A 22523-nucleotide genomic window follows, 5' to 3' on the forward strand; every position below is an offset into this window, starting at 1 on the left:
GATCCCCCATTCACTGATATCAAACCTGACAAAGTGGACAGACAGAGTACACTTAAAGAGTTTGATTGCAAAAACGAGTTAACTCCGTATTTGCTAATTTGAGATATTTCGGATTGAACTGCTAAAAACAAACAAACAAAGAAAATAATAAGATAACATGAGATAGTTTTGATCATAACTTCAAGAATATTCCTTGTAATGTATGATGACTAGTGAGGTATCATTGGAAAGGCTTTATTTTGCTCTATATGACATGATGAACTTGAAAAAGTTGTAAAAAATTTTGCTTACCCTGCTGTGCAAACAAAATTTACATTTGTTCTTTTGCTTTAAGGTGGTAACAGAATATTGCTATGAATATCTATTGCATCATACCTATCAGAACTAATTTGGCACTATCAACTTAATTAGAATGTGACACCACTATATGATCATTTATATCAAATTAATGTTTTACATTTGATTAGAAAAGAAAAAAGACTTAGATGCTACATACAACAATTAACCAATGAATATACTAATAGTGTGTATAGATATTGTACTGTACATATCCTAGACCTAAGGAGTCTGCAAAGTAGACACGTAATACCATAGACTCTTTACCATTTGTGTGTGGCACGTACAGTTTAAGATTCTTGTCTTCATCATAAACATTTGAAATAAAAAACACGAAGATGAAAGTCAGTTTGACCTCACACAATAAACATTGTGTAGAACTAAGCTTTTGAATAAACTATGAACTTGTATAACAGATTACAGCTTTAGAGTTTAATAATTGTATATACAGATGAAATCTTACGAGGAATGAAATTTTATTTTAAAAAAATGGCAAATTGTATGTTTGGTTGTATGTTTGTTTAGTGTGCAGATATTTCGTGGGAGCAATTGTCCCAGGAGCAAATGTCATGGAAAAGAATGGACAGTAAGTAAGATGTTGGACAATGATAACACCAGCAAACCCTGTACTGAACACATTTTAACCATTACCATCAATTGATGCCGATCCGCTCAGAGTGACTGATAGAAATCCTCCACCGTCTCCTCCATGTCCTACAGTCCCATCACCTCCCCTGCTGCCCCCAACGTCGGGTCTGAGGACGTCCCCGTACCCCGGACCACCAGGAAGCGTTTCACCCATTCGTGACCCTCCGCGGCCGCCATGTCCTCCACCAGTCCCGTTCTAGCAAAGAGCAATATCAACAACAGAAAAGTCATTTAGGCATGTTACAGATATCTAATCATTAAAGCTGTTAAACTGTTCAAACTGATCGGAGGCTGTCTGGGATATTAACTTAAATGGTGATCTTTGCATGGGAATAAGGTCTGTTAATTTGTTAAGAGTATCACTAATAAATAGTACAGTTTTGTTATTTAGTGGAAGGCAAACAACAGAAAAGCACACAACAGTGATTCAAACTTTGGAAACAGCACTATTTTAGCTTATGGCGGCAAAAAAGTGAGCACATTGGGAAATTAAATGGATCGAATCCACGTCTTCTGCCTTCACCAACTACAACTGTAACTACAGTACCTATCAACAACATGAACTAGGTACGATGAAAATGTGCTTTGCAAGGGAAGTTTTGATGGACATACCGCCCCAGCACCTGGTCCCTCCATAGAGAAGCTGCCACTTCCCCCTGTCAGATCAATGGAACCTCCTGGATGCAGAGCAATCTCGTTGCCCTCCAAAATTAAGGAGGGAACCCGGAGGACGCCCCCATAGTCCACTTGCAGCTGTCCCACAGACAGCCTGGCTGGTCGATCTGCCGCCACAGAGGTGTCAAAGGAAAGAACTGCGTGCTCCTGGATGACAAGAGATGCCAGGTTGTAGACTCCACGCTCCGAGATGAATGTGTATTCGCCCCCGACATTCACCGCTGTGCGAGCAAGGGGTGAGAGGGAAAGCGTCTGGCTGGGACCGACGATGAGCTCAAACATGTTTGTCAAGGTTCCTGCAGGTTAGGGAGTTCACACAAACAATGCATTGACTATCTCATGAGGTGCAAAGGACATACAGACGTTACATTGTTGTGTTGTGCAGGATGGACAAGAAAGTATTACTACTACTTATTTTGTTGTATTGATCAGAAGGTGTGAATACACAATGAGAATTGACATATTTCGAGAACTAGAATCATTTGTTTGAAAAAAAAACACACTTTAAATATGCATTTTTTTTCCATGTCTGACTTGTCATACATTGCTACTTGTATGAGTGCAGAACTGACCAATATATATTGAAATTTGGAAGGTGCCCTTGTAGAAGCCTGATATTTCTTTATTAGTACACTAAGATTTTTATTCAAGCCGTTGGGAAATATGAAATCCTAAAGTTTTCTATAATATGTTCTTCCATGTTTCCTGAGTCGGATCACAGGAGGATAGATTGCTTTTGAAAAGTTTACATATTAGGAGTTTCCGTGAGAATTTTATAAATTACATAAATGAATACCAGTAGCATACATAACTTATGCAGAATTTACCTGAAAATTGATTGCTAGGCCCCATGAACATGACACTGTATGGAAGTCTCAGCTCTCCGTCCGACTCAACGTCAAAGCTGCAGTGAAAGATTGAGCTGTGTTGCTGTGCCTCGATGCTCAGGATCATGCCATCGTGGACGTCAATGGTACATGATGAATCACTATCCAGGATGTCTACAACCATGGCAACATCCTCTCCTACTGCTTGCAAGATAACACCATTGCGTACGCTGAGTTTCGAGAAAACGTGGGGTTCTTCTAGCGTCTCATTGAGTACGGTCAGAAGTGGCGAGGATGAAAGAGCACCATCATTGTCAATGTAAAGCTCTCTCCTGGTAGTGATTCCCAACGATGTCCAAACGAATGCAGTGCCTGAAGCTCCGGCTTGGTTGTTCACTGCAGCGCTGCCACCATGAACAATAAAGCTGCCAGTAAATTGACTCTCTGAAGTTAGGAAGAGAGCAACCCGGCCCCCTCCTCCACCTCCGCCACCAACATCTCCCCCACTCCCACCTGCAGCCCTCACTGATCCTGACCCAGACATTGACTGTGTAGATATGTGAAGCGCTCCTGCACTGCCACCACCACTCGTACCATTTGCAGAAAGGCCATCGACACTGATGGTACCATCTAGTCTTAAATGTTCTGATTCTATGGACACCAGGCCTCCACCTATTCCTCCGGTCCCACTACTTCCATCACCTCCGCCACTTCCAAACTCTTTTGTGCCGTACAGACTCCCTATGACCAGAGGGGATGTGCTTGCACCGCTGGAGGAGGTACCCCCAGCACCACCATGACAAGCACCTGAGCCACTGCCTGGGTCAGACACACCTGGACAAAGACCCTGTCCAGACTCGTAGCCACCTCCGTCACCTGAGATTTGCCCGCCATATTCCACGTCTAGGATCGGTGTTGTGATCTGAAGCCACCCGCCCCTTATCGAAGCCCCATACCTGACATGAAGCTCTGACACGAGAATGAGACGAACAGCTGTGCTGGTTGAGAGTGCACATTCAAGCTCTGAATGACCATGCAACTGAATTGTACTAACTGATAGTGTTCCCTGCGGATCTACAAAGAGGTATTCGCCTCCACTACCGTAGGCAGCGGTGTGGGCTGTGTGATCTATCAACACGCTGGCACCTGCACCAATGGTGAGAGAACTCACGTCAGTCAAGCGGCCGGAGAGTCTTAACGAAGTGTCTGTGGCATGTGACGATCTAATGTAGACTACAGGTGGCAGCGCTAGTTCTGCATGCTCTTCAATGGTAACTGCACAGGAGAGATAGTAGGTTGTGGCTGTGGCTTGAGTCTTTGCCAGAAATAGTTTCTGATCATCAACGATGTGGATGGCGCAGGTCCTGTCCCCGTCCAGTTCTCGAACTGTGATCCTTGCACTGGGAGGGGTCTCCAGCTGGAGCTGAGCATTTCCTTTCATCACAAGCATGTCTAAGGAAGTGTGATCTTCTGAGGAATCAAAAACAGTCACGCTGCTTGTTGCCGCTCCACCATTGTCCACAGTCAAAGATGCTGTATCTGCTAATGAGTTAGTGATGTAGATTGTTCCTGCAGCACCATTGCTTTTACCCACCCCACCAAATGCTGTTAGAACTCCATAAAATCCTGCACTCTGGGAAGAAGAGATCGCAATTCGCCCTCCTCCAGCTCCTGATGAAGAACTGCCACTCCCTGCTCCTCCATTAGCGCTAACACTTCCATGACCACTGAAGTCTCCTCCGACCATCAGTGAGATACTTCCTCCAGATCCTCCTCCAACATCAGGAAAACCATCCTGACCATTGGCAGATATCCTACCATCAAGCACCAAATACCCCTCGACCTGCAACATGACAGCACCTCCTCCTCGTGTAGATATGCCATTGTCAGCTCGGACACCACTTCCAGGCTCTCGGGGTAATTGACCGGCCCCATATGTGTTGCCTACTGAACCACTGAATGCACCCCCTTGGCCACCGTGACTAGCTCCTGATCTTGAGTCTGGAGGACTTCCAATGCCATCCTCGTAGCCCTGAGAGTCGACAGAAACAACGGCACCTCTAGAGATGAAGGCCGCCTTGCAATAGATAGAGAATGATGCAGAATCTGCAGCGGGAGGAAGATCGGAAGTCAGCATCGAGTCTTCTCGTATTTGCAACTCCTGAGTGTAGACGGTAAGAGTTCCTCCCACACTGAGGTGTGCCTGTACTCCAATTTGAACGCTGCTCACATTAAGTGCTTGGGTCTCACTCATGTGACCTACAATTGCTCCATCAAGAACGTGAAGAGATGCTGCTCGTCTGAGGTCAATTGAGGTCACTTGGAGATCACCAGATATTAGAGCACTTCCACCATTAGCAAGGACAAGCTGATTTGCTAACAGAGTTCCTCTCAGATTCAAACACAGTTGAACAGAACACGAAATTGCAGTATTGTTTGGAAGAAGCAGAGTGCTGTTTTCACTAACATCAAAGGAGCATTGGGTACCAAGGTGTTGATCATGTGCACGCTCGACTTCAAGGAGTGCATTGCTGGTGACAAATACTTGTCCAGTTGAATCTCCATGTAGTGTTGAAATAGATAGTTTTGAACTTACTTCTAGCTGGTATCCAGAGGTAATGTGAAGATTGTTGATTCTTCGAAGGTTTCCTAATGCAGCCCGTTCTAGCTTTGTTGCTCTTGGTGTGTGCCCAGAGAGGATCAGCTCAGTTTGTTCACGTGAATCTTGTATGAAGACGGTCCCAGTAGAGCCATCCTCAGAGCCATTCCCACCATCAACAACAATGGAACCAGCAAAGTCATACTTGTCTTCACTGAGATGAATAGCAATACAGCCTCCACTTCCACCACCACCAGAACCAGACAAAACATCCCCTCCTTGACTAGACAGCACTCCAAAGCCTCGCAAACACGGTGTTTCGATGAGGATGCTACCACCGCTTCCCCCTCCGTGTCCAAGAGAAGTTGCTTTAGCACCATCCACCGAAATTATGCCATCAACCACCATGCAGTCAAGAATTTGTATCATAATTTGGCCTCCCCCTGGCGATCCATATCCTGGTGCTCCATAAGCCCTTGGACTGATGATGCTTCCAAAGGGAGGTTCAGTAGCCAGTCCACCATACCCACCATGGCTGCCCCCAGAGTTCACAGCAGTGGAGGGAGAGTGTGCTAACCCAGCACCATTGCCATCTATTCTTCCTCCGGGATAAACATACAGGCTTGTAGCTGTGATCTCAGTCAGCATTGTTCCATTGACATCTCCTTGTAACGAGATGAAAGCACCTCCATGGACGGTGACAGACTCAAAGGTAAAGGATCCCGTTGGCAAAGAGCAGTTCTGACCTGACAGAAGTGTTAAATGTCCACTTGTTGGACATTCTATATTCTCTAGCAAGTTTCCAGAGGGCTCCAGTGTAGGATGTGCCATTGTGAGGTTAAAAGTTGAGGGGTCAAACTGGGCTCCAAACAGTGTTTCAAATACTGCAAAATCAAGGTGAAGTTCCTCGTTGGTTGGGTCACACCTTGAGGATGCCCGAAAGACACCATTTTGGTATACGTGAAACTCATTGATCCGCAGGGTTCCAATCTCCGTCGTAAGCAACCCTGTCTCGGCTGGGTAGCTTGCCAAGAAGGAACCTCCATTCCGGACATCAACACGTCCATCCTGGATGCCATCAATGGCTCCACAGAGATCCAGGGTAATGCCACCTCTCAGAGTTAAGTGAGAGGGTACTCGCATCACACTCCCAGGGTCAATCACCACGCTGGCTGCTAGATCGACTTCTGTCTGCATCCCAAAGACACAGGGGGGAGAACTGCAAGTGCCGATGTTTAATATGACACCATCAAAAGTGTGTACAGAGCCAGATCGATCTCCTATCATGGTGCCTGTGTCGATGTCAGATGGACCTGTGTACGGACTCCTATGAATATTCATGTTACCTCCTTCTCTGATGATCAAGGTCTCAAGACTGAACGAGGGGTTCTCCAGGAATAGTTGGGCAGATCGTTCTGTTTGTTTATTGCAATTTTCGACGACAATCTGCAATTAAAAAAAATAAAACATAAATGTGCATTAATCACACATCTACACGTCCCAAGAAGTAAATTCATTGAGTTGTCAATGGTAGTTTTAGGCATGTTTTTTTTTCCAGTTGACAGCGGTATCATTTGCATGGCAGTTGTCTTATGCATAAAATGTCATGCCAGTTTCATGAAAAACTTTACTTACACACATGTAAGACCTCAAGATTGTTAAAGCATTCACGTCCCCTAAATGAACTTTAATACTTTCGACATTTTTAGGCATGATGACAATGGATCTTTTACGGTCCCAACAGGATAACATTATCATTGAGAGGCTGATTTTCAATCTTATCTAATTTCACAATATTGTTGTTCTCCTGTTGTTTCTACATGAATACTTTAATTCATCACATATGCACTTCTCTGAGTAAAATTCCTTTTTATTCTAATCTAGTCACCCCCAAAGTTTTATTATCTAATGCTAGGGTTACAATGCCACCACAAGCACTGAAATGCTATGATAGCAGTCGAGGTAGTCTATATGTAGGTGCATACAAATATGCAGTGCGTGCTGCAACGATTATGATAAGTGACCTGCCACGTCAAAAGGATCCAAAGGTTGCTGACATCTGACTTGAGAAAAGCAAGTTTAAAGTGAGATCATCCAAATCGGTTAAAACCATCGACTTTCTGTTTTTGATGTAATTTTATAGTCTAATGTTTCATCTATCATCTGCCAAAAGTTAGACGGTAAATGATCAAAGGTAAGGGAAGGAATAAGTGTTTCTCTAGGCCATGATTTTTCAAGACTCATCCTCAACAGTTAAAATAAAACCTGTTCAATTCAATCCAATCTAATCCAATCCAATCCAATTCAATTCAATTTATTTCAATTCAGTTCAATTCAATTTATTTCAATTCAGTTCAATTCAATTCAATTCAATTCAATTCAATTCAATTCAATTCAATTCAATTCAATTCAATTCAATTCAATTCAATGCACTGCAATGCAATGAAATTCAAGACCTACATTATAGACCAGACTTCCCATCTCCTCCCTCCTCAGCAGTGTAATACCAGCTCCGCCAGACTGGTGTCCGAACCCTCCACACGACACCGGGGTGTTCTCCACAGCACCGTCTGCATAGAAAACAGTGATTATGCCACCACTCCCTCCACCACCGGTGTACGTGGAGCCATCCTGGTAACCGTCTCCTCCGCTAGCATCGATGACACCTTGAGACACAGTGAATGGTCGAGAATATCATGTGACTAATCAACACCAAAGTCTGATACAGCTCCCAAACCTAGTCTAATTGTGGTACGGCTAAATTTGTCATAATCTTTTCTTCGAAATGAACATTACATGTCTTTTTTCTCAACATTCTTTCAGAAGACTTTCACTCGACAGCTAAAGTGACCGCAAGACAATTACGGTGTTGAATAAATCAGCTCTGAAGTTTAAATGCAACCAAGCATGTGGGACATACAGCAATAAAGGATTTCAACTTGATTTGTAAGTTCAAATCATATTGCTACGGTATGTCTCAAATTGCCAAAAAGTTTTGAAATGAGGAAGTATTCTAAGACGTTAAAATTTACAGAGGATAAGATTTACAACTTTGAGTTTTTGAATGATGTCATATTTTCTTCTTTTTCTTTTTGCTAATTATCCTTGTTTTGTATTTGACACATTTCATGTCCATTTACAGTCAATATACAGAGTACGTCATTCATATGGACATGCTGATACAATAAACTGAGGTTGCATGCCGTCAAACCCCCGTTTTAGGCGAGACCCCATCACCAAACAAAGCTGATGGGGTGCTATATCCCCCTAACGATTCCTCGTTTGAGAAGTGGGAGTAGATGTATTTGCCCACTGCAAAATAACTTTCTACTCAGGCGTGGCAAACCTGGAGGCCAAGCCAGGGTTTAATGACTGCAACAGCTGTCTTATTATGTAAGAGCATGATAAGGATATCTGCCTGTGGCAGACCATTCAAGGTGCACTCAATTTTCTCTATTCTTTCTAAAGTTTTAGATTTTATATTCTATTGAGAAATTCGAACTTTGAATTTCGAACGAAAAAATTTGACCCATAAATAACGAAAATACAGGAATAAGAAGGAGAGCATTGTAGAAGTTTGTCGACACACACACGCACCATGGAGCTACATAGCCCATGCCAAACCCCCCCCCCCCCCCCCCCCCCCCCCCCCCCCCCCCCCCCCCGTGGCGGTCACTGATGCTTAGATTAGGCCAGGGTCAAGAAACAGGTGTTTTATATCTTTGGTTTTTAAGTCCTTGATTGCCAAGATATACACTGGCATTGTCTACAGGGGTGTAGCTTCTTCAAACGAGAGATTTGCCTCATGAATGGAAGTTTGTTAATAAGAAGGCAGCAGGGTTGTTCAAAAATTGTGTGAAAGAACATCCGTCACGAAATCAGATGGCAACAGTCCATCAGGTTCTTTTGGTGCGTAGATCGAGATACAACTGACATGGTACATTTTTTCCTCACAGAATGCTGTGCCTTACCTGTGGAATACATGTAAGAAGTGGCAACAAGAAAGATACTACCCCCAGATCCTCCACCCGAATGTAAGTGGATATATGGCATAGTGGCGCTTGCTCCTCTGTGAAACAAATAAAATATGGAAATAATTAAGCACTCTGTGTTACTACAATGTAAGTTTCCTACTGCAAAACATTCCAACAACAAATCACAACATCACTTTGGTTGGGGATTGAGTAAACAAGCAAAATGGGAAAGATAAAGGCACTTGGCATTACTAAGTTTCTTACTCCAAGCATATCAGCAAGAAATCAGAACTTTACTTTGATTATAGGGATTGAGTTTTCAGACTGGACCCTAAATCTTATTCATATTTATATCTGTAGACAACTTTCCGGTTGACACAGAAACTTGTATCCTTTTCAGCTATTAAAAGTTCTGATTTCCCACTCAAGTTGTTTCTCATAGGTGCTGACAAAAGATTTGATTAACTCCCATTGTAGGCAGGGTTTAATTAAGGATCATCTGCATTGCTTTCCACATCTTTCTTCATTACAATTCCATAACATTAACCTATAATGTGGATGCAATCGCAAATCATTTCTCATCACATCAACTTTAATACCATAAGAGCAATTACCCTGTAAATTAGCAATTAATATCTCATCAATTTCAGGGATTTTCATTGCAACTAGATTAAATTGATAATACTAACTTTACAGACAATGAAACAATCCAAAAAGAATATTTCAAGTGTTCAAATAAGGATGTAGAGTACGGTGTACGATATACATTTTCATATTTGCAAATGATCTGTGTCTGTCACCATTCAACTGGCGACAGATGTGCAAACAATGATTAATTGACATTCTGACTGTTTTTCAGTATGGGTATGGACTTGTTTGCTGTGAGTGTATTACAAAACAGTATACTGATATCATAGATCAGTATATTGCTAGATATATTTCTGATATTTCTTATATTCATATTTGCTACATATATGTACTGATGGTTCAGTACAATACTGGCATACTAACTTCGCACTTATTGTTCCATGGTTGATGATGTCGGATGCCCTAATTTGCAGTGTTCCACCACCAGAGGGCGCTAGTCCAGTAATGCAGGAATCTTGGTTGTTTATAGTGGCTCTGCAGTGGCCTGCTTCACCGGGCAGTGTAGGTGAGGAGAAGCTTGTCCTTCTGTAGTCCAACAAACTCAATTCCATGTTAGTTTCAACGCCATATCCTCCTTCTCCTCCGAGGCTTCCTCCAACACCAGGAATAAAATCTAACCAAGGCAGGAGAGCAAACAGACAACCATTCATGCAAGTGATTATGATGATGCTTATTCTTGTCTGCACTTGTATGTGCTTTAATACAGACAATTTTTTTTTCTTTTCTTTATTGATGTTAAGTTATAGTCACACAACTGGTTCCACCCCTCGACAATGGTCCTTCTCAAATCCTTTCCAACATGATTAACAATTACGGGAGTTGGTTAAAGGGTGTGTACAGTTCTGGTCGAGGTGAAGATTTAGCTTTTAACATTTTGCGAGATATTCAGAAACCACTCTATGAGATGTCAAAGAGCATGTGGTTCTAAGGGGTATCAAAAGTTTATTTGATGAAAATCGGTTTTGAAATTGCTGAGATATCCAAAAAATAAGGTGGAACAAAGAGACCCTAATAAAGTTGTGGCATGTCGCCTTTTATTATTAGCACTTTTTTGGATATCTCAGCCATTTGAAAACCAATTTTCATCAAATAAACGTTGAATTCTTCTTAGAATTACATGCTCTTTCATATTTCATAAGAGGCTTTTCATTATCTCACTTAGGAATGTTCAAACATGAATCCCTACCTCGACCAGTACTGTACAGTCCCTTTAACATCAACCTTTCCTTTTTTTAGAAGAAAATGATTGTGTTTTAATGTGCAAACACTGAATGCGATACATCAAAACAAATGCACACTAAACTGGGAACAGTCATACACATCAAACTCTTTGAGGCTTTGGATAAGGTACACTAAAAGAATAAGACAATTGTGACCTGCAACATCAAAAGGATCCAAAAGTCGCTGACAGCTGAGCCGAGAAAATCAAGTTTGAAGTCAGATCATCAGAATCTGTCAAAACCATTGATTCTCTGTTTTTGACATAATTTTGTAGTCGAATGTTTTTCCTATCATCTACTGAAATTCAGAAGGTAGATGATCAAAGGACAGGGAAGAAATTAGCATTTTTCTTGGCCATGATTTTCTGCATTTAAACAGAGCAGAAACGTGTCCGAAGATTTGGATTTAGTGCAGCACATAGACTCTGCTCCTAGCAACAAGGGAGTGATCTTAATGGTGAATGCATGGCATCCCAGTTACTGACTGGTCATGCGTAGACCACTGGTGCTAAGCTTGAATGCACATCGCAGAGGTTGCTAGGGGCATACCTTCTCTTGTAAACAGGTGGAAACTATCTTACTTCCCTTGATCATGATTGTGTCGAAAGGAAAACTTTGAGGGCAGTTTTCTCGAAATGCCGATTTCCTAGACTACTTGACATGCTGTTTTAAAATCATTGATATCTCTGCAACTGAGTACTTTAATGAATCGTGTTATATATATATGCAATTAAAGCGGAAGAGTAAGGGAATAATATCATGTCATTTTCAGAAAGTCAACCTCTTGCGACTTTGGATCCTTTTGTTGTAAGGGTCACAACTTATTGTTAAAATGTCTTGTATATCCAAAGTTTCTAATAAATGTAGTAAGGTTTGATTTGATGATACCTGAAAGACTGGAAACAGAATGAGGGCCCCCGTAGTCTACTGACAAAATGCCAGTATCTTCGACCACGATGCTATCCGCCACAATAGACAGGGAGCGTCCAACCAGCTGGCCTCCAGGAGATATGTTGATCTCTTTTGCTTCGAGAAAGAAAAGATCATCATCGTCGGAAACTGACACGATGCTACCGTGCTTGACGTTCAACACCTCAAAATTAACCGTGTTGGGCGTGACATCGGGCAGCGACGTTGCGCCTCGTCCCAATGAGAGCTGGGTATCGATGACTGTGGCAGTCGAGGCGCCCCCTAGAGCCCCATCGAGTGTGCTGCGACTGGATTGGAAGGTGACGACATCTGGGAGTACGAGGGTCCCTCCGTCGTACAGCCGTAGATTCAGGGGCAGGTACGTCGGTGTCTGGAACAGGCGCACAAACTGATTTGGCCCAATGTGGAGGGTTCCAAATGTGTCAGACTTGTGAACGTCAGGTCCGACAAGGTTCCGAACCTCCAATGTCAATCCTTGGCTGTCGGTTATCTCAAAGGCAAGATGGGCAGATCCACAGAGAGTCACTTCTTCCAGAGAGAAGTCCAGGGCATTTGGTACCACGGGTACCCAGGTCTTTGCACCCAATCTCTCTTCGTTTGTGTAGTCTTCTACCTCAGTCTGTTTGATAAAATAAAGGAACATGTTATCTGCAAAAGGACGGAGTAAGTTTGACGATACCTGCAACTTTATATCATTCAAGCTATTCAACTGAATCTCCACAATTTGTACATAATCATAACTGGACATAGTATGTCATTTGATGGCTACTTATACACATATGGACAATGGATCATGTCAGGACATAGCATGAGTGTAGAAATCTAAGTGAAAAAACCTTATCAATAGTGCCTAATTCATTGGAAATATCTGACTGTCAAATGCTTGCACAGACACGAATGCAACGCATAAGTCTGCAGCAATGCTTCAAACTAAGGAACAATAGTCGTACATGCTCAAAGATCATTTTTTACAGGACAAAACACAATGTTAAAATGACACCACACTATTCTTTCAGCTTTCACAACAAAGAATTAATTAATTGGCAGGTAAAAGACTGAAGATGAAAACAACCAGTCTTACGTCTCGGACATTCTGTCCATTGTTGTCGACACGAAGACTGCCAATTCTCTGGGACACCTCCGAGGACTCGCGAAACGTGTAAACGGTGCCTGCGGCCCCGGGCTCCTGAGAACTTGAGGGCCCCCCGTAGGTGGCCATCTGTCCAATGAAGAAATTTTCCCAGTAGTAGACCGCAATACGTCCTCCCCCTCCTCCACTTCCCTCTGTGCCATAGCCTGAATAAAGAAAATTTGAAATTTGGTAGGTGAATAGATTATCCTTCATCCTGTGGTTAACCACTGAAATAAAATGCCACCTACATGCTCTATGATAAAAGCTGGTCTGCCTGTTGAAAATGAGTATTATCACTGTTGCACTCAGGAATAACATTGGTAGATATCATTCATCTCAACTAAAATAGAAAGTCTCAATAGAGTTAAGCCTACAATTGTAAATTCACAAAATGGGGTGATAAAGCAACCAGAAACACTTTGGAAGTAAATTGCAGTCATGAACCATAAGTCCAATGGTAATGATGTCTGCAACGTTTATCTATAATCTTAACCCATCTCTTCTAAAACCGTGCGTGTGTATACTGTATTATATAAGGAACAAACATGTATCAGAGGTATCAGGTTAGGATCCTTTACACTGTGGCTTTCATATACTAGTAGGCCGACAGGTCTATGAAATAGAAAATAGTCAGCTCACATGAATTCAATACATTGTATAAGCTGCAGACTTTGTCTCACATCTTTTACCTTCTTTTCCATGACCTGTTTTTGTTCGTTTTTTTTTTAATCAGGTAAATTTAAATGATCCCTCAAATCTCTTAACCATTTCCAATGTACTTGTCCAAATATCTATGTCTGTCTCTCTGTACTTCTGCCTGTCTGTCTTTATGTGTAGTATGAGGTCAATCCATCTGTAGGAATATATCCAAAATTCATTTCTTTCTGGTTCTCTTAACAACAGGACTCTGCTACATCTCAATCTCCACCGCATCTGTCCCAAAGTACCTCTTCCTCCGTTGGCATGGATACTACCAGAGCCTGCAAGCACCATTGTCTCTAGGAGGATGCTCCCTCCGCTTGCTCCCCCAGCACGGCTGGGCCATGTTGGGTGCCCGGTATGATGCAGACCTGGGGCGCCATCACACTCAATGGATCCTACACAAGTCAATGCAACATCAAGTAAGAGATATTCATTTGAAAATCAAAGCATCCTATGATACAACACAAAACACCCTAAATTGTGTAAAAAGTAGAAGTTTACAGCCAATAACAGAACATTGAATAAGTAAACACAACATGTGTGTGTGTGTGCACTTGCTTCAAGAATTGTTGACAAAATAGGTGTTGTCCTACTCCATGTTCTATTCAGAATGTTTGATGCATGCACACACACTCTTTACACGATGGCTCTCTGTGACGTAAAACTACTCTAAGATAGCTCAGGAAGTCATAGATCATAAATATCCACTTCATCCGGTTAATATAACGAAAAACCACAGACGTAGCGTATACTGTAAAACATGATATATTCGCAGCATGAAAATTTCGCGAATTGGAGCCGACGGCCTTTCTCACAGCATCAAATTTTTCGCGAATTGCCACTGGCATCAAATGCATATTGTGTAGGACAGAACTTTCGAACGCATTTAAATTTCTCGAATGTTGGCGCTCGCGAAATTCGCAAAATCAAAATGCACGCAAACATTCCTTGTTTTACAGTAGTCCTTTCAGATCCAGCAAAGATTGTGCACTTTATGTTAAGACAAGATTGTTAATGACCACAACGTGAGCAAACTACAGAAAACGAATCAGTCTTGGACAGTGTGCCTGAAGTGACCACACCCACCATCAATTGTGATTCTGTTTGAGGCCACGACGTGCAGAATACCCCCTCCTCTTACATCCTCGCTGCCACCAATGCTGCCGAAGTGAGATGGGCGGAGCATATCACCATAGGCTGCGCCCCCTAGATCGTCATCGGTGCTTCCGCCGGAACCACCGTGGCCTGCGCCAGAACTTCTGATGCCATGCCCACTACCTGCAATCACTGACTGAAAATGGGAAAAACATGGAAAAAAAAATGTCTATGTAATTGCCATTAAATTGTTGCTGGTGTTCCCATTTATGTTTGGGAAGTTTATATGCCTGTGACTAGTGTCCATTTATTTATTTTTCTATTCACTTTCCTATGTATATTGAATCACAAACAATGAGAATTTTATTTGATTACTCTGAATAAATCATGATTGTTCTATCATTTTTCGCACATATACATACACACACATCCACATGCATGCGCACACATACAGTACACACAAGTACTCCTCAAAAGGAAGACATACTAAAATTTTATGCCTGTGAATGTTCTCAGTCATCCATATGTCAGACTAGATTTACTGATATACTTCATGATATTAAAATGTTCCACTAACGGAGAAGAGTACAAATAAATGTGAATCATGTGAGAATTGAATTCACAGGCCTACACTGTACTTTATCCTCACGAATCTGCAATGTGATGAAAATAGAGAGATGTTAGGATCATATCAAACACTTTTGTAAGGTTCTCAGTTGAGAAGGAGGTTGCTTTTCATAGAGATAGGCATGAGGAGCTGATAGATTTAGCAATGGAAGATGAATGTAAAAGGATAGCCAAGAAATAGAAATGGAAACAACTGACAATGACATTTTAAGAATATGAGTATCATCAATACTAGATGCCAACTATGTTTGTTACCGTGACATCCAGTATAAATGTAACTATCCTTAGAGTGCACTTCACCCACCATGTGATTCAGATCGACCACACCCAATTCTTCCACAGTGACTTCAGCTGCAGTGATGGTCAGATGGTCTGCTTGCAAGATGCCACCACTTTGGACGATGAAACGATTACCGTCGAGAGAAATGCCTTCCAGTCCGCCCTCCACCACCATCATGCCTCCGCCACGAATGATGATGGTGTCAAAAGCTAGCGTACGAACAACGTCTGTTGAGCCATTGGTGTAAGGCCTTCAACGAATCAAGGAAACATGCAGAAAAAAAAAACATGTCAAAATCACTTGTGGTACAAAACCTCGACTAACAATGAATAAGTTCCTTTAAATGGATGCCTCGTTTAAGGCATGCAAAAGAATACTGTGGTCACCTAGAACACTCTTAACCATTGTATCAAGGACACACCAATTTGATTACTGCCTGGTAGATATCTTAGACAGCACTTTTCATCTACAACAAAAGATTGTTACATGTAGTTGTTGACAGATCTGATTCAGTGGCAAGCTGAACCAGACATGAACTACAGTGTGAATGCAATGACTACCTTTGGTATTGTTCTCCCAGCCAAAAGAGGAATCTGTTGATCATGGTTTCAGCATGCCAGCGAAACTATATAGATTCTTGCAGGATTTAAGGTACGTACTCGGGGAGAAATACTATCAACACAATGGGTGGCAGTGTTATTAATGAGGAAGTGTTGTGGATAGACAATAGACTATCAACCATAAGGTTCCTGATTCCAATCCATTCCCCATTTATACCCCTATGAAAAACACTTTTTTTTCTACTTTCCTGGTCCTCCCGAGGAGACATCTAGCCATTGGTTCTGTGCTGTTGTTGTGTTTTTTTTTTTGCATCTGAACATTCAATGCTCTCTTAGGGGTAACAAATTGAAAAAGAAATCAATTCATATAGAAAAAATACAAAATTGTACATCAAATCAAATCCTTCTTAGCTTTCCAAGTCAACCACAAATTCTTGCAGCTAAAGCCTCTGCCTAACAACAGCCGATGGAGCTTTTGCTTTGACGATGTAATACACATAGAAACTACGAATGAAATGGCAAGATGACCCACCGGATGTTGACCACACCCCCTTGACCCACAGTGATATTCCTCACTCCATGCAGCTGACCATCCAGTTCAAAGGTCACATCGTGTATCTCGATGTCGGCAGGCAGGTGGAGGTCGCCATGGCGGTAGACGACGACATCCCAAGACGCGCGGGGATGAGAAGGTGGTAGATCGATGTGAAGATCCTGGAGAAAAGAGATTAAACTTATTTTTAGTAAATGTCCCACCACTCTCTCATATTCAAGCAATATATGTTAGCTATTCATCAAAGTGATGTAGCACAAGTAACATATCCTATTCACTGATTCCCTCCAACAGGTTGTGAGATCATGAAGACTGAATATAGAGTGCCATACATAGTCTATAACAAATGGATTTAAAATCTAGTTATGGCTGTGGTCATATAAATCAGAGCAAAGCACTATAAAACAGATTTAAACAAAAAATAGAAATCAGAAACAACTTGTATGTTGACCTATCTCCCTCTCTCTCTATCTGCCCACTTGCTCTGTCTGTCTGACTGTCTGTTTGTCTTTATTCCCAGACATTCTCTCTCTCACACACAAACATCTTTGCCTGAAAAAAATGACAACCACCCTTCTTCTCTTCCTCCTTTTCAAGCAAGAACTTGAACATAGAATTACAAGACTAGTGTGCATCACAATGGTACAAAAGACTGCATGTGCACTCAGTGTCAGGCATTATAAAATGTGTCCCCCATTTAACCTGTTGAGGGCGGACTGAGTTTGCTACAACACGCATTTCCCATAGACACCTGCCCGAGTATACCCGGGACTCATCCTCAACGGGTTAAGGTTATCTGATACATGCAGTACAAATAGTGGCCTAACTTCTGAATGCTGTACACACCTGATGTGGGCCGACGTGAAACACTCCGCTGTAGTCTCCAGAGCTCCTGCCTACAGAGAAACTCGTATTCTGGTCCGGGGAGTCCCCTCCAGCTATGGCTAAGTGGGCACCACCTTGGAGATTGAGCTCGTCGAAGACAAACGGCTGCTCGTCGTAGGACGGCAGGAGCCACGTCCTGCAGCTCTCCTCGCTCGTTGTGATGTCGTAATCAGTGGTTTCCCGGAGTGGGCCCGGAGAGGCGTGCCCATTGTCCACCGTCAGGGACCACCAGTCGCCGGTTTTGTCGTGGTGCATGACGGTGCCAGCACCTCCAGTCTCGTACCCACTGGCACCACCTGTGGCAAGTTTGGTGCCGTGGAAGGTGCTGTTGCCGACGTGGAAGGCAATGCGACCACCACCTCCTCCTCCACCATGGGTTCCTCCACTACCACCACTGGCTGACACCGAGCCCTGTCCGCTGAATACCCCAGCTGTTGAAAAATCGAATCAAATTTCAGTGCTAATATTTGAGAGAGGTTTTTCAGTGGATAAGGCTTTTGTTCTGTCAGGAAAAAGAGAGAGTGTGAGAGAATCTTATTTCTTGGCAATACAATCATCGTAAGGAGAAGATAGGAGACAGGCAGACAGTATTCTCCTTAACTCAGTTATACAAATAAATGTTTGTCAATCCAAAGACACCTGCCCATGAAGTACATTGAAAGACTGATGTACAAGTATTGGGGTGGCCCTCTGGCTTCAGAACCACGCTTCTCAGCCTTTTTCCCCCAGACCCACTTTGGATTCTGCTATTTTTTTTTAGGCCCAATTAGATCAAATAGATCAAATAGATATTTTCATTTATATATTTTACGAATCATTTTTATTTCATTTTTGGCTGACATCACAGCCCACTTGAGAGATCTTCATGGCGCACTAGCTGAGCACTGGCTTTAGAAGAATAGCAATATATCGGATGCCTCATAAATTAAGAAGCACACACTTTTTTTCATAAATGTTACCGACAATAACTCTACAGTGCTAAGTTTCTGGTAAGTCAGATATTTTGGTCAGAAGCACCATTTGCTTTAAGAGATGTAAAACTCTTTCAGCAGTATAAGATCTGCATTGTACATGTGCCATTTACCTGCCCAACATTTGATCAACTCCAAATCTGGTTTTATCGAAAGGGAAACCATTCATTTCATTTCCATCAATCTTCAAGGTGGCAATCAGTGTCCATTCATAACTTTTTGTTACTGCAAAATAAAAATGTTTTCAGAAATGTTTGCTGATACCGTCAACAAGAACGGAGCCTCCGCTTCCTCCACCATTTCGGCCACCGGTAGACGATGCACCATCTGCTAGAAGTTTGCCACTGAGGTCAATCTTCCTTGCACTCAAGGAGATGACACCCCCTCCATAGCCAATTGCTCCCTCATCGGTCTGCCCTCCACAGCTACCAAAGTCCCGGGGGTAAAACACAGACCCCCTGGGAGGAGCCGGAATGGACTGGTCATAGCTACGACCTCCAGTCCCACCAAGACTGCCACCGGATGATCCTGGAAGCAAAGAAAAACAAGGAAAAGTAGAAATTACGCGGTGCGTAATATATGTCCCCGCCGGAAGTAGCATTTAGTAGCAAAATGTACAATATAGGTAAAAAGATGAAGGTCAAAGGTCAAAGAAGTCAAAGGTCAAAATTCTATGTAGAAGTTTTGAAGCCCTCACCTAGTGCCATCACACAAAGCAAACGGAATCGAAATCGGGTTAGAAATGGCGAAGGAGTAGCATTTTGTAGCCAATGTACAATATAGGTAAAAAAATCAAGGTCAAAGGTCAAAGAAGTCAAAGGTCAAAATTCTGTGTAGAAGTTTTGAAGCCCTCACCTAGTGCCATCACTTAAAGCAAATGGAATTGAAATCGGGTTACAAATGGCAAAGGAGTAGCATTTTGTAGCAAAATGTACAATATAGGTCAAAAATCAAGGTCAAAGGTCAAAGAAGTCAAAGGTCAAAATTCTGTGTAGAAGTTTTGAAGCCCTCACCTAGTGCCATCACATAAAGCAAACGGAATCAAAATCGGGTTAGAAATGGCGAAGGAGTAGCATTTTGTAGGCAATGTACAATATAGGTCAGAAATCAAGGTCAAAGGTCAAAGAAGTCAAAGGTCAAAATTCTGTGTAGAAGTTTTGAAGCCCTCACCTAGTGCCATCACTTAAAGCAAACGGAATTGAAATCGGGTTACAAATAGCGAAGGAGTAGCATTTTGTAGCAAAATGTACAATATAGGTCACAAATCAAGGTCAAAGGTCAAAGAAGTCAAAGGTCAAAATTCTGTGTAGAAATTTTGAAGCCCTCACCTAGTGCTATCATATAAAGCAAACGGAATCGAAATCGGGTTAGAAATGGCGAAGGAGTAGCATTTTGAAGCAAAATGTACAATATAGGTCAAAGGTCAAGGTCAAAGGTCACAATTGAAATTCTGTATAGAAGTTTCAAAGCTCCCATGTAGTGCTATCATATAAAGCAAACAGAATCAAAATCGGGTTAGAAATGGCGAAGGAGTAGCATTTTGAACATTTTGATCACACACGGACGCACACACGGACGGACACACGGACGGACACATGGACGCACGGACGGACACACGGACGCACGGACGGACACACACACGTACGGAGCCCGTTTCATAGTCCCCTGCTCGAACTCGTTCGGCGGGGACAATTATACATTCTTTTAATTTAACAAGTACATGACCTAGTTAATCTCCAACTGCTAACAGGCAAAGTCATGAATTATGATCAGGGAGGTGTTTTTTTCCATGATATGTCAGCTGGATCATATCATCAAAGTGTGATGTTGCAAGTTTGAATAACACAAACTCGGGTCACTCATGTCTGTTGTATATTTCTAAATCTTTTCCTGCTTTCTGGAAAATTGTGCGACATTCAGTGAACATAATTTTCTGTTTATTCAGTGTCAGGTGAATGATGGGAGATTTGGTGCTTTTGGAAGATACATGTATATGCAATTCATTTTCTTTTCAAGAGAATTTACTTTCATTTCTCATCAAAGTTTTCTGTCCAAGCCAGTAGCTGTCTTGTACAATACTATCTTAATATGAGTCACTGAAGTAACTGAAAAAGAAATATGTATGGACAGCAAAGAGGCATGACAGAATACCTGTGTTTCCGTGGTAACCGCTTTCAAAGTCTGTGGGCCTGACAGGACTCTGACCACTCACGTCGATGACCCCAGCGGAATCGACCTCCACAATTCGGCCTGCTGTCACGTCAATCCAATTTCCCTGCCAGAAAGAGGAAAAACTGAAGTTCCTACTCCAAATCTTCGAACAATTGTTCTTTGTGTTTAATACAAAGCTATCATAATAGTTACAGAATTGCTACAGAATCGCTAAACCACAAATCTTTGGTATCTAGGGAAATCTCCACCAGAAAAAAAAAAAACAAAAAAAAACATGTCTTACATACTGTTACATAACACCAGCAGCCCAATAGTCCCGAGTGGGAATATTTTATCATGTATAGCAGCCACAGAAGTAGAACGTTTATTTGTCGGCACATCACACGAATATATATATTTCTTCCTCGCATTGTAGATGACTGGTAGATTGAAGTGGCTGCATTCACCTGCAAAGATGTTTGTACTATCAAATCAATGGAGAGTTCAGACACAATGAACCATGCATAGCCAAGTACTTGAACTGCTAATGCTGTTTGTAGTGTAGCACTTTGTTTTGCTTCTGAATAACTTCAACATTCATATTTTGCTACTGTTGAAAATAAGCACCAAGGTGAAGACTAGTCTCCCATCCCACAACCAATCGGCATGTCTCACCTTAAGTTGTCCACCTGGTAGAAGATGGAGAGCATTAGTGAGCTCCAGCGTCAAGGAAGGACGGTCGACATCGTCGAACTCGAGAGAAGGGTTGTAATGAGAACTGAGTAGTCCGTCAGCAAGGATCCGTAGTGAGTTCATGCCTAGACTCTGGGCTGGCAGTCCTGCTGTCCTTCCCTGGCAGATCGAGACACAACATAAAGGATTTGGTTATCAGTAAGGGAAGGTATAAAAGAGTGCACTGGAATTAGACTTGTTTGCAGTCTTACATTATCTCTCTTATCACTCCAGTCACTAGGTGTCTGAAGCGATACTACTGATCTAACACTTACACTGTTTAATGGTTTGTTGTTTCTTTGTTTATTCACCGTAAAATCACAAATAATAACAAATACCATCTATTGGAATAGAAAACTGAAGATAAACGGATGAATTGTCCTGCTCAGTTCAGCCTTTATGGTTGTGCTGGTCTTCCGAAGGGTCCAAGGGGCAATGGTCTTGATTCACAAAAGAGACATGTTACTCCACTTTCTTTTGGCTTCTTGTTTTTCACTTATATCTTATTGCAGAGTCCTCATATATGGGAAGCGTTTCATCATAGAATGGTCTGAGCGTCATTTAAATCATCTTACAGCATGTCTATCATCAGATGGAGCAAAACAAAACCTTTCCAGTAATACCTCACTTGTAACATAACATGGAATATTCTTGAAGTTAAGATTAAAAATATCCTGTAGTATAGTCTTATGATTTCTTTGTTATTTAGCATTTTTAAGTGTAAATATATAAATGTAACAAGAATGAAGTTAGCTCACTTTACAATAAAACTCTCCAAATGCAAAAATTACCCTCAGATAGAAATCATGTCAAATTGACATTCAAACTACTTATGATTGAATTGTTTGTCTTTCAACAAAATGTCTTTCGAGTGTACAATTCAAATAAAAAATATAATAAATCAACATCTCATATAACATATATGCCAAAGATACATGCAAGTATGACACACACAAAAAAAAAAAACCAAACAAAATG

At 41.9% G+C, this 22523-nt stretch overlaps 2 protein-coding genes across 2 annotated transcripts; both read right to left on the reverse strand.

Moving 5' to 3' along the window:
• Nucleotides 1-976: 976 nt before the first annotated feature.
• On the reverse strand, nucleotides 977-12728 carry LOC139731073 (uncharacterized). The gene is made up of 7 exons (XM_071641953.1): nucleotides 11816-12728; nucleotides 10071-10320; nucleotides 9057-9154; nucleotides 7546-7751; nucleotides 2487-6531; nucleotides 1597-1955; nucleotides 977-1180 (listed from the first exon to the last, which is right to left on the reverse strand). The coding sequence occupies exons 1-7, from the start codon at nucleotides 12603-12605 to the stop codon at nucleotides 977-979; spliced, it is 5952 nt and encodes a 1983-aa protein (XP_071498054.1). The 5' UTR covers nucleotides 12606-12728.
• Nucleotides 12729-12878: 150 nt separating this feature from the next.
• Nucleotides 12879-21571, reverse strand: LOC139731092 (uncharacterized). Its single transcript, XM_071641972.1, has 9 exons — nucleotides 21489-21571; nucleotides 20814-20937; nucleotides 18927-19190; nucleotides 17653-18122; nucleotides 16786-16967; nucleotides 15718-15943; nucleotides 14778-14982; nucleotides 13937-14086; nucleotides 12879-13153 (listed from the first exon to the last, which is right to left on the reverse strand). The coding sequence occupies exons 4-9, from the start codon at nucleotides 17944-17946 to the stop codon at nucleotides 12894-12896; spliced, it is 1317 nt and encodes a 438-aa protein (XP_071498073.1). The 5' UTR covers nucleotides 17947-18122; nucleotides 18927-19190; nucleotides 20814-20937; nucleotides 21489-21571; the 3' UTR covers nucleotides 12879-12893.
• Nucleotides 21572-22523: the final 952 nt, after the last annotated feature.

Source organism: Diadema antillarum, unplaced genomic scaffold (genome assembly GCF_040938485.1).
Source record: "Diadema antillarum isolate AM-2024a unplaced genomic scaffold, OU_Dant_1.0 seq00000356_RagTag, whole genome shotgun sequence".
Taxonomy (NCBI): domain Eukaryota; kingdom Metazoa; phylum Echinodermata; class Echinoidea; order Diadematoida; family Diadematidae; genus Diadema; species Diadema antillarum.